Source organism: Danio rerio, chromosome 19, assembly GCF_052040795.2.
Source record: "Danio rerio strain M-AB ecotype USA chromosome 19, GRCz13ab, whole genome shotgun sequence".
Classification (NCBI taxonomy): domain Eukaryota; kingdom Metazoa; phylum Chordata; class Actinopteri; order Cypriniformes; family Danionidae; genus Danio; species Danio rerio.
This window is the reverse complement of record NC_141039.2, coordinates 31995001-32007500: the sequence shown is the minus strand read 5'-3', so window position 1 is coordinate 32007500 and position 12500 is coordinate 31995001. Positions and strand designations below refer to the sequence as shown.

The 12500-nt window shown below is 36.4% G+C and overlaps 1 protein-coding gene across 4 annotated transcripts in view; it reads left to right on the top strand.

Moving 5' to 3' along the window:
- The first annotated feature begins 328 nt into the window (after positions 1 to 328).
- Positions 329 to 12500, top strand: part of txlna (taxilin alpha) — a 17404-nt gene continuing 5232 nt past the window's right edge. For 2 of the 4 annotated variants that reach the window (XM_087293994.1, NM_001099230.2), the window contains exons 1-7: positions 329 to 395; positions 932 to 1093; positions 2562 to 2816; positions 4209 to 4300; positions 6453 to 6623; positions 9370 to 9564; positions 11092 to 11211. In XM_087293994.1, coding sequence (XP_087150120.1) covers positions 952 to 1093; positions 2562 to 2816; positions 4209 to 4300; positions 6453 to 6623; positions 9370 to 9564; positions 11092 to 11211 — 975 coding nt within the window. In that variant the 5' untranslated portion in view covers positions 329 to 395; positions 932 to 951. Of the gene's footprint in view, positions 772 to 931; positions 1094 to 2561; positions 2817 to 4208; positions 4301 to 6452; positions 6624 to 9369; positions 9565 to 11091; positions 11212 to 12500 lie in introns of all 4 variants that reach the window. The other 2 variants (XM_087293995.1, XM_087293993.1) reach the window with 1 other exon arrangement.

Here is a 12500-nt window from a genome sequence, read left to right as displayed (position 1 = left end):
TACAATAATAATAATAATAATAATAATAATAATAATAATAATAATAATCTTGCTTTTAACGTTTTATTTGCCAAACACACGCTTATCGTTAATAAAAGAAAAATAGGTCCTACAGGACCCAGAACCTTTCTCATTTAAAGATATTTAATTATTTAATTAACAGTTACATTAATTATTTAATATTATCATATATTGCTTTACAAAAAATAACGATCTAAATTATAATAATAAAGTATAAAAAAAATCTAATAAAAAAACAAAAATACACCGGAAGTTTGCCACGATCCGTCCAATCATCTTAGAGTGTTACCCTGGCATTTCCTGTGTCAGTTGGAATCGGCAGTGGGAAGGGTAAAGAGTGGTGACAAACATAAGAAGTGGTTTCTTAGACCAAAGTAAGACACTGCTATTATTTTAAACATTATTACTTTAAAGCGCGAACACGTTAAATGTACATGTTTAGCGAAATATTGACAAATTAGAGCGCGTCAATTCAGTATTCGGATGTTTAACTGTGCGTTTTGTTAGCCACGACAGCTAAACTAGTCGAGCGAGATGGTACACAGCCACAGCTCTCCTCTCAGTTATACTTATATACATATTTACAGCTATTATCAATCAGGTTAAAGTAAAACATGTTCTTTGTTTTGCACGTCTGTTAGTAATAGTTTGACAACTGCACGAAGGACTGAATGATTGACAATCGTCTGATAGCTGTAAACGTGATCTCTAGTGTTTAGTGATTAGCGTGTTTTTACCGTTGTTACCATGGTGAGTTAAAGAGTCAACTGTCGGCCTGGTTTGTTTGGTGAATTCTTTTACAAAAAGTGATTAGTAATGGCGAGGCTGAATTGAAACCGAAACCTTCAAGCTGTTTTATGATGAAGCGTGTCGTCTTGTTAGTCTTTAACTTGTGCATTGTGTGTTTTAGTATTTGCTTATAAATTAGCCATGCAGAGGCAAATGGAGGATCCTGCAGCTGATAGCAGTGCAGATGATACTGAGGAGAGCACGCCTGCATCTGAGATGACCAACAGCCCTAAAGAAGCTGAAACACAGCCGGACGGCTCACCAGCCAACAAAGATGAAGGCTGTAAGGGACATGATATGATTTTGTCATTTGGAATGTGTTTTTATTTTCCAAAGCAAAGTTTTCTCCCTTTCATATTAAAAATTAGTTTATTCTGTTCATAATACCCATTTTATTCTGCATTAATATTTTTCTTGACTGAATGTTATCAGTGTTGTACTATTCTGCACAGCATTTTGAAAATTAATATTTTTATCCATTTCTCAGTAAATATAGTCAAAATATTTTGGTGCATTTGAACAAAACAGATTTATTGAACAGATATGCTTATTTAAATTATATTTTAGTCACCAAACATATTTAGAAATGAAAAAATAAGTAAAATCAAGTTAAATATTGCAACAAAATAAATTACTACAAAACATCAACAACATTTTAGAAATGTTTTTTTTTTGTTCCCCCATATTGTATCTAACATTTTTCCCTAACATAAACTTGGGTGTACAGATGTTTTTACTGTTATCATAATTTGGTTTGTTAGTTCCAGTTTTGGCTGATTAAGTACTGATTAAGCTGATGTATATGCGGAAATCAAATGTATTATTTTAAACAGTATATAAAAATAAACTTTAAGAAAATAAATTCTATTTATATAATTATTTTCTTTATTTAAAAAGTTTAAATCAAAAAGCATATCAAGTCAATTAAAATTATGGTGTTTATTTAGTTGCACATAAATCTTTTTCTATTTATTTTTTTTTTAAATGTAATAAACATGGAATGCATTTAAACTTTTTTTTTTCATTCAGTTTTATTTTATTTGTCTGCTAAGTTTTTAAAAAATTTTTTTTTTATTCTGCTCTCTTAAAAAAAAAAAAAAAACACCTTCACCATTTTTCCTTAGTTAAATTGTGTTCCTGACACCACCAGTTATTTATTTATTTGTTTTTTAATTATAAATTAATACACTGTTGCCAAAAGTATACCAGGCAGTTACAGTACTTGTTAAACTGTTAGTTAATATCACTTTTAAAAGTGCATTCTACAATAGCGAAATATGTCTGTCCCATTTTGTTGTGGAGACACTTGAGTTTCTGTTTGCATGACATTGTAATTCTCAAAAAAAAATAAATGAATAAAATGCTTGTAAAGTGACTTGGGTTACCATCTAAATATTATATATGGTGACAAGTGCTTTAGTATGAATGTATATACAAACAAAATCATGCTGTTTATTAATGCAGAACAGACAGACTTCATATAAAAAATTTTTTGTAGTTTAATTGTCACATGCATTCATCGGTTTATCAGATGTTCAGCACTGCTTTTGATTTATCCAAATATTTCTTGAAATTGTGTTGTGCAGCTTATTCTGTTTTTAATGGCTGGATTCTGCAGTTTTGCGTTTTCTGCATCATAAAAATGATAGGGGCCATAAATGACACAAAACACCAACTTTACATCTATAACTTTTGTTGTGGAAAAGCTGTTTTCAATGCAGTGTTTCATCTCGCATGTTTCTTGTGTTCAGTGGCAGAGGCTGGGGCAATTTCTTCTTGTGATATGGCTGAGGAGCTGAGCAGACAGCTGGAGGACATCCTCAGCACCTACTGTCATGAGGATGGCAGTGTTGGCAGCAAGAATGCCGCCGTGACCAATGGTGTGGAAGTCAATGGGCTGTCTGAGAAGGAAAACGGCAAGCAGGAGGAAGCCAAACTGAATGGCAACGGATGTGTAGAGAAAGATCAGAAGAAGCTGCAGGAGAAGAAGAAAGTGAAGGGACTGGGTGAGTTGGTATAAAATACTTTACATACTCGAATTGACTTTATTTGTCAGTTATGTACACTACCAATTTAATACCTTAAATATAATTACATTAATACTGTTATTCAACTAGGATGCATTAAGCAGTAAAAATGTTAGTGTTTCAAAAGATTTCAGATATATTCTGTTCTGTTGAAGAAATGATCCTGTAAAAATGTTGTGCTATAAAAATATGAAGGCTCAAACCATTTTAAACTTTGACAAAGAGAAGAAATGCTTCTTGATCTCCAAATAAGCATATTATAGTGGTTATAGTGATCACCTGCCAATGAAAAATGGAGTAGCGATTCTGAAACGTAAATATGTATAATATGGCGAATATATTAATGTTACGTCATTTAGATGTTATTTAGGGTATTTTTGACCTAACATATAATAATTTTGTGTGCGTATAACCAGTGATTGAACGAACAACTAAAGATTGAATATCACTGCAATTCATTATTTATTGGCCATACTTCCAGTTAAAGCAAGTAAAAAAAATATTGTACAGTAAAAGAAAAATATTTACAATGAATAAATAATAATTTACCTGATGGATGTGAGGTGGTTAGAGGTGCTCAAATCAAAGAAAAAATAAATCAAAATGTACTAACTGTATTAAACAAACTAAACTAAATATGAAAAGCATGAAAAGAAACCTCTTCAAGGTATCAAACGTCTTAACTAAACTACTCTAACTAAAAACCAAAACATGCACACAAAACAACACACTCTCCTGAACCTGATGGAATAATACAAAAGTTAATCTAGGTGTTATAAATGTATATCATTCAACTTGCTTTTTTCCACACCTTCTCTGAGGTATTACTCAAATATATCAGTTACTTGCAGTGTAACTGAGCATATCATATTTTTAATTAAATAAATGTAGCCTCTGTGAAAGATAAAAAAAAAAGTCTCGTCAAAATCATATGAATTAAAATGCATGTAATGTATAATAAAGTTATTAATATTTCAGCATGTTCATAGTTGGCCAGTTTTGTTCCACTCAGTACCTTTCATGAGCTGTCACTTTCATAGTTCAGTTCAATTCATACTATCATGAACTGCTGAAGGTTTTTAAAGAACTTTGTCTTATTGTATCAATTTCTAACTAAATAGTATTTGATAAAGAGATCAATAAAGCTTTGTTAAATTATTTAGTTATTCATAAACCCTCAGAAACTTTTTCGTTTTCTATTAGTGTCATTTCACACTGCAAGGAAGTGGTAACCTGTAGTAATCGACCCAAATGGTCAATTATGACAATCAAATTGAGAGCTTTTGAATCAAAATCAAAGCATAAAATGTGTCAACTCCAGTAATAAACCCTCTTGTTAACTAAAATTTGTTTTATACTTGTGCATTGTAGGGAAGGAGATAACTCTTTTAATGCAGACCCTCAACACACTGAGCACTCCAGAGGAGAAGCTGGGTGGTCTCTGCAAGAAGTATGCTGAGCTGGTAAGAAATGATTATATTATGATCACCTCCAACAGTATTTTGTTCTTGCATACTGTCTAGATAGATGGATAGAAAAAGTAATGAATACTTATAGATATTGTATTAACTTCCTTGTTTCAAGAATAGTTTGACAAGTAGCTGTCTTCATGTTACACGTTCTTCATTGACTTATTTTTTTAAGTTTTTTGCAAGTCTTTATGAATGAGACACTGACCCGTGCTATTAAAATAATTTTTAATAGTACAAATAAATATTATTTTATTTTGAGGTGGCATGAATCCATTAATATTTTGTCAGAGGTAATTTTGTTTGAAAAAAGTTTACTATAACAAAGCATATAAAACAGAGGGTTCTCAAGCTCTACGTTAAAAGGTCCAAATTTGAATTTTATCAACAATTGATATTGCATAACTTGTTTTTAATAAACATCCATTACATGCATCACAAGTCAACACTATTTTTCTTTAAATAAAGTTGCATTTGCATTTAAATCACATTAAATACAATGTAAATGTGGCAAAACCAATACTAAAAGTGAATTTTTTTTTTGTACAAAATACAACAAAATATAGACTTAATAGTATCTGAATGCAGCCATGATATGCAAGTTAAGATTGCATATCTCAGAAATGCAATGTCAGACAATGCGCACAATGATGCTAATGAGGTCACTGTGAGTGTTAGGGTTAAGGCTGATTTATACTTTTGCGTCAAACACCGGCGTATGCTACGGTGCTGATGCAATGCCCTTCGCCGTGGCTGTCGGCGTCGCTGACGTGCACCTCTCAAAAAACAACACGCAAGCTCTGTGATTGGTTGGCTTGGTAGCGCTGACGAGTCGGGGCAGGACCGAGAGCCGTGCGAATGGCGCGAACCCAATGTAGCGATTGTTTACAAGTGTGGAGTCCCGTGAAGGAGCTCCGGATGGAAAGATTTGTTTTGTGTTTACCTCATAGTTAAAGCTGTTGCACGTCCGCCGGTTCCTGCCTCAAAATGAGCGAGTTTGAGTCACTTGTTCAGGAAACGCAAAACAAAAGCGAAGAAACTCAACACAGAGGAACATTTACACCTCACTGCCAACTAGCGTTTCGGAAGTGTTAATGCAGACCAACAGAGACAGCGCACAGAAGTATAAATGCACAGCTGCGTGTGTTGCCTGCGCCGTGAGTTCACTTGACGCAGAAGTATAAACCAGGCTTTAGAGGTGGGGTTAGGTGAGCATTGCATGTAGCTCAGATTGCAACTGCACCAGGTCTGCATCCAGACCTCTCTCCAAAAAAAGTGAAGAATACAAAAGGTGTGCAATGAAAACTTTAGGTGTTGTAGTTTTGCGGTTCTTAAATTTGTAATTTGTATTTTGTGGATACTGCCATTCAAAATGTCCATGTTTCATTTCATAGTGGCGTTTCATGTTTCCACAATATATATATATATATATATATATATATATATATATATATATATATATATATATATATATTATTGTTTATAGTGACAATAATGGTAAAATTTTCAAAAACATTTTGTATTGAAATATCTGTACCTACACAGATGCTTTTCTTATATTGAGTTTTTATCTTATTTTCAGCCCAAATGTCTGAAAACTCGAGTTAATAATTTTTAGACAAGTAAAAATATCAAAGCGATAACAAGATTATTTTGCTCATCCCAATGACAGATTATTTTACTTTCGCTTGTATGATATTAAGACTAGAAACAGACAAAAAGTTTAAGAAAGAAAATGTTTTTTTGCAGTGTACTGGCATTACTAAATGAAGTTCAGGGGCAAATAAAACCAAAAATAAAAGACAGTTTTTAGGTAGATCAAAGGAAGTGCTTGTTTCATGAGTTGCTGATGTATTCTGACTGGGATTAGACAGTGTTGTCTGTATAAATGAGCTGATTAAGGGTTAATAGGACCACGGTTGCCCTAAGCCTTTGGGCGGACATTCAGCTGCCTAAGCTTCAGTTTCTATACATGAATACAATACCAGGAAGTGCTGAGAAGTTTCAGCCCACATTTCCACTTATGTGACTTTCTTCAGTGTAATTATTCAGTACACATGCTATTGAATGTTAATATTCTACTGTCTTGACAACCCCATATTAGCAGACTTATAATGATGTGCCTCTTCTGTTATATTTCTTGTAGTTAGAGGAGCACCGTAATGCTCAGAAACAGATGCGGGTGTTGCAGAAGAAGCAGACGCAGCTCATTCAGGAGAAGGACCATCTAAGAAATGAGCACAGCAAGGCCATCCTGGCACGCAGCAAACTGGAAAGTCTCTGTCGAGAATTGCAGAGGCACAACCGCACACTTAAGGTACACCAACTTGATTTGAATGCAAATAACAAGATAAGAGGGATCACTGGAGGAGTTATGTGCATGGCACATTCAAATTTTTAATTCAAAGTAGGGGTGTGCGATAGGGGTGCAACGTTTTTCAGTACAAAAAAATAATATCGTCCCTTTGTCCTCCCACAGTTCAGTGCACTCTGTGATCCACGGTTCACAATATGCATTATTAATATTGGTTTGGTGATTAAAATAAATGCAACAAAGCAAAAAAAGTTCTGGCTTCGTACACTTCCGATTACCATTCACATGCATTTTACATGCAAGGATCTGTCCATTCACCTCTTAGTATGTAAGTCTGTTGTTGACATCACGGCTCCTTGTGTCTGTGTGCGTGTGGAGTTTCTGAGAGTTGTGAAGAAGAAAAGTACAGGTGAGACCAAACCATAGTGCATTGCCGTCAGTGTTTCAACAGACTCTTTATATAAATTCAGACACAAAAATAGCCACTGATCTAGGCTATCTTTGTTGTTGCAAAGATAGCCTAGATCAGTGGTCACTAACTAATGGCTCGAGGCTTGTGTCTAGACCAAGAGGTGTCCCATATAGACCCGGACATACAGCATAAAAAATGTTTACGTAGGTTTATTACTGCAGTCCCGTTCCCGCTGGGTGTTATTTTGCACCCACTATTTATTCACTCTGTTTACCTGCTGTCTGCTAAGAAAAGTTTTACTCTCGACGGACTGTTCATGCCTAGTTAGGTTGAGAGAGAAGAACCGAACACTCTCGTTAAGTTTCAATGGTGCTGTTAAGTGATAACAGAGCTCTCCGGAATGATTGTTAATAAAACAAAAGCATTGCTGCCTTGGTAATGCAAGCATAATGTGAAGAGAAGTAATCTATACTCTAATAGTGCTCGTTTATTAAAGAGCCCATATTATACATGAAATAGGGTCATATCTTGGTTGTAAGGGTCTCCAACAACAGTCTAATATGCATGCAAGGTCAAAACACTTTCATGGTCTTATAATCTGCATTTATTTTTACCTAATTATCCCAGCGACTCCCGTATGAATCGTCCAGTGATTCATTTGTTCCCAAACCCCTCCTTAGCGCGAAGCTAATCTGCGCTGATTGGACCGATGACAGTCTGTCGCGATTGGTCGACTGCCTTCAGTCAGAGAGTGAAATGCCCAATAGCTAATCAGCAATATAGAAAGTAATCACAGTTCATACACGCTCGATAGTGTAGGCGTGGACTTTAGCTGCCACACACACACACAAAAACACACACACCTCCGGACGACAACGCTCCCGCTTCCGCCCGCACCCGCCAAGTTTAGCCTGAACCCGACCGCTCCCGCTTATATGAAAAATTTGTTGCCCCGGTGCCCGACCCGCACCGTTTTCTGCCCGCCGCGATGGATCCCGCTAAAGAGCGGGGGAGAACAAAACCAAAAATCATCCAGCTATACAGTCCAGCCAAGCTGTCTCTATAAACACACACAGCACCAAGCACACACACACAGACAATGTTCTCTCTCTCACAGACATCTCTCTCTCTCTCTCTCTCTTACTCTCTCACTCTCTCTCTCTCTCTCTCTCTCTCTCTCTCTCTCTCATACGCGCGCATGCGCACCTACACACACACAAGCACCAAGCACACACACACAGGCAAAGCTCTCTCTCTCATCACGGATATTGCTAGACAGCCCGCCCCCGTACCAAATTAAACCCGTTACCGACCGCTCCCGCGATTTATTCGGAAATTTATTCCCGCGATGCAGAAATCTGGCGCGGGGACAGCACACCTCTACCACGGAGCTCCGTAAACAAAGCAGCACGCGTCGCATTTTTAATGTGACTTTGCACGCGATAAGAGAATATAGCCAGTTAACCTGATACAGTACACGCGGTTACAAGTAACAAATCACAACTAAATAAATTTGCAAGCTTGAGTAAACGAGGCAACTTTAATCGCACGTACTTACACTTGAGAAATGGAGGAAGAAAAATCCATCCTGACATCCATCAGTAAGTTAACTTACTTTTTACTGATCCTTCCTTTAACAAACGCAGATGAAGTATTCTTTGTAGCATGTAGTTTCCAGTAGTTTTCAACTGCTTGGTAATAATGCTGATGTTTCATCTTTGGGTAGACCCTCGATAATATCCATCTGCAGACTTCAATCGACCGGCATGTTTGTGTGCGTGTGTTTGTGGGTGTGTGTGTGTGTCTGGATTTCTGCGTCAGAGGGCGGGGCCTCAGGTTTGAAATCTCCCGGGTTTACGCGTGCACGTGAATAACTTGGTTTCGTTCGTACGTCATGGCGAAACACCTAATGACTCGGTATCAAGGCGACTCGTTTGAAGCACTATGAGTCGACTCTTTTATAGATGAATCAACCGTTTTAAACACTGTATTCTTACAGATTTAAGCCTTAGCTGGATACTTCACTTCACTTAGAGCTGTGTTACACACTACATGGAGGGGAATTTTCAAAAACCCATAATATGGGCTCTTTAAGATGTGTTGACATAATTATTATCTGCAGAATTGGTTGAGACTGAGTCGAGAAAAAGGGGGAAATTTAAGCTTTTTCCAAAGCATTTTATTTGAACATACTATTTCAAAATGTCTTAAATAGCAGAAATAGCAAAAAATGTCCGCAGATTCCGTCTGGCCCTACATATGGGTAAAACAAACAACATTATCAAAGATGATAAATATTGCCACACTCCTAATTTTTATGTTTGCTTTACTTGGCAGGAGGATGGTGTGCAACGTGCCCGATTGGAGGAGGAGAAAAGGAAAGAAGTGACTTCACACTTCCAGGTGACACTGAATGACATCCAGGCTCAGATGGAGCAGCACAATGAGCGGAATGCAAACCTGAGACAGGAGAACATGGAGCTGGCTGACAAACTAAAGAAGCTTATTGAGCAGTACGAGCTCCGAGAGGAGGTGAGACGGAACAAAAAAAACTAAAAAACATCATTGTAATTTTGATTGAAGAGTAATGCAATTTTAAATCAGAAACATTATTAGTTAGTAGGGATGTAACGGTATCAGAATTTCACGGTACGGTAATACCTCGGTATGAATGTCACGGTACGGTATTTATTGAATCATTTACAGGAAAAAACAAAACTTATGAAAATACTCCAAAAAAGTGCCAAAAGTGTCAATGACATACAAATTAGTCATCTATCTGTAAGCTTTGAAACAGGAACTTCAATTTTAATAACAAAAAAATATTAAACCATGTAAAAAAAATTAAGTTTCAATTTAGTAGTGTTGAAAACTCATCACATTCAACATTTAATCACTCACTCACTTAGATAGAGATGGGTTTAAAGGAAAATTATCATATAAATATAATCTGGTAAAAGCTGGTATCTCTGGGTATTTACAATGTCCCCTGCAACAGAAAAAACCCCTCTCATTTGGGACTGAGGTTTCTGGGACAGAGAGATATGACTTGGCCCAGGTTGACAGCAGTGGGTAACGTTGTGCATTGTCTTTCCCCCACTTGAGAGGACAAACCATGAGTGAGATAGAGATCTCATGTCTGCATCAATCTGAACAGTGTGCTGTGTTTCTGCAGTCCCCATGACTGATTATTAGTCCTATTCCCCAACTTGCAGGCACGTGCACACACAGGGCTCAACCTGTGCAGTGCACATGCCCTTTTTAGTCTTGGATAGAAAGTTCCCTTCCAAAGTGATCAAAAGTGCCCCCGCGACGCGACATACCCTCCGTCCCCGCTTTACAGTACGCGCGCGACAACACAGCTGATAAGAACTCGCGCGACAACACCACTATTCAGTATGCGCGCGACAACACAGCTGATAAGAACTCGCGCGACAACACCACTATTCAGTACGCGCGCGACAACACAGCTGATAAGAACTCGCGCGACAACACCACTATTCAGTACGCGCGCGGCGACAACACCCAGCTCTTTTTCATCCCCGCTTCTAGCAGCACACTCCATTTCCGCATTACTGGATCTGTAGCGACAACAGACCGCAAGGGATTAGGGCCAAGCCTGGGCTGATGGGAATTGTAGTTTCCGGTACCTCCCGTTCGCTTCATTCGTCTGAGCAAATTTTCTAAGAAGACCTAAAGTTTTACCGAGTCATGCGACTACGGTAATATCGAAAAACATTAATATTGCGGTATGACGGTATTTACAATACCGTTACATCCCTATTAGTTAGGCTTTAAATGTTAAGTAGAAGATAATTGTATATGTAGTGAAAGAAGATAAACAGTATTTTTATTCTCTTCAATCAATGTATCACATTAGTTTGCAATCATTCATTAAAATTGACAAAAAAAAAATCACAATAGTGGGACTAGCTTGTAGTAAAGCATAATTTTATCGACTGTTGCCTTTGGTTTTATTATTTGTATACAGTGTTATTCGTCCATTAAGACTTTTAAGTGATGAACTGATTTTAAGTATGACTTGTTTTTTTCTTTTAGCATATTGACAAGGTGTTCAAACAGAAAGATCTGCAACAGCAGCTAGTAGATGCAAAGCTTCATCAGGCACAGGGTCTGCTCAAAGACTCAGAGGACCGGCATCAGAAAGAGAAGGACTTTGTGAGTTTCCACATCATTTTTTTAGTACTTCAATTATTTTTCGATGACTTCAGATGATACTGGTCATGGGATTTCTAGAATATCAATGAATTTAATACAAAAGTCAGGGGATATATATATATATATATATATATATATATATATATATATATATATTCCTGTCCAAGTTATGGAATATGAGGAAATTTTGTAGGGGAGGGAGAGAAAGAGGAGAGGGTTGGTTGGTTGGTATTATTGTATTTTTTTTTTCTTAGCTGGGATCTGATGTACTACCCTGTCAGTGAAAGACTGTCCAGCAAACTCACAAGCAGTGAATTGTGCATCTGCTTTTTAATTACCTTGCCATAGTAGCCATATAACGCATATGAGATTAATGACGTCAGTACAAAATAACCGGTTATGATAATTACTAAACTGATACCAAATTGTTTGTCTGCATCATGGTGCATCAGAAAAACAATTAATTTTGACACCCCTAGAATTTTGTTTGTCATTTTAAAATTGTAAGACCCATTAGTCAATTTCTTATTATTGTGGCCAAAAATGACAAAAATTTCTTAATTTACTGCAACATTTACAGCATTTCTTATGTTGTGTTGCTGTAAAAAAATATATATATATATATATTTTATATATTTTGACCTCAAGAACTATTGGTCTCTGTAATTGATATAATGGAAATGCTGAGAAGGTTTACCTCTTAACTATATAAAGCCTGCTCCATCTTATTTGATGCATAACTCTAGATGGTAAAAATAAGCAGCTGTTGAAATCTCTTTAACAGCAGCATTAGAAAAAAAATCATGTTTTATTCAGTACTAAACCTACTACTAACGTGTATGACATTTTGTGTCCTACTTTTGAATCGAATTGTCTGAAAAAAAAACTCTTGGAAATGTCCTGGAAAAACAGTTTTTAAAAAGAGTGGGAACCCTGTAAAAATTAAATATGTCTAAAACCAGTCACAGGCTGCCATGTTGTGTCTATGACTGCTATTGTTCACATGCCGAGTGAGCCCTTTCTATTTGTGAATAAAATGTCATTTAATATAAAACTAGAATTGAAAAGTGTCCTTGCAGACCAAAGTATATCAGAACCATTTAAAAAAGTAGCAAGCTTCCCTAAATTTGCAGTGTTTGCTTTATTTTGCTTTAGCAGAATTGTGGAAATTTTTCTTTTTTAGACATTTAAGGTCGGAAAAGTAATTGACATTTGGTTTAAAAGTAAGCAACCAGGAATCCAAATATATATTTTTCTTTACTGAGGGAGGTGAACGTACAGACGTTTAC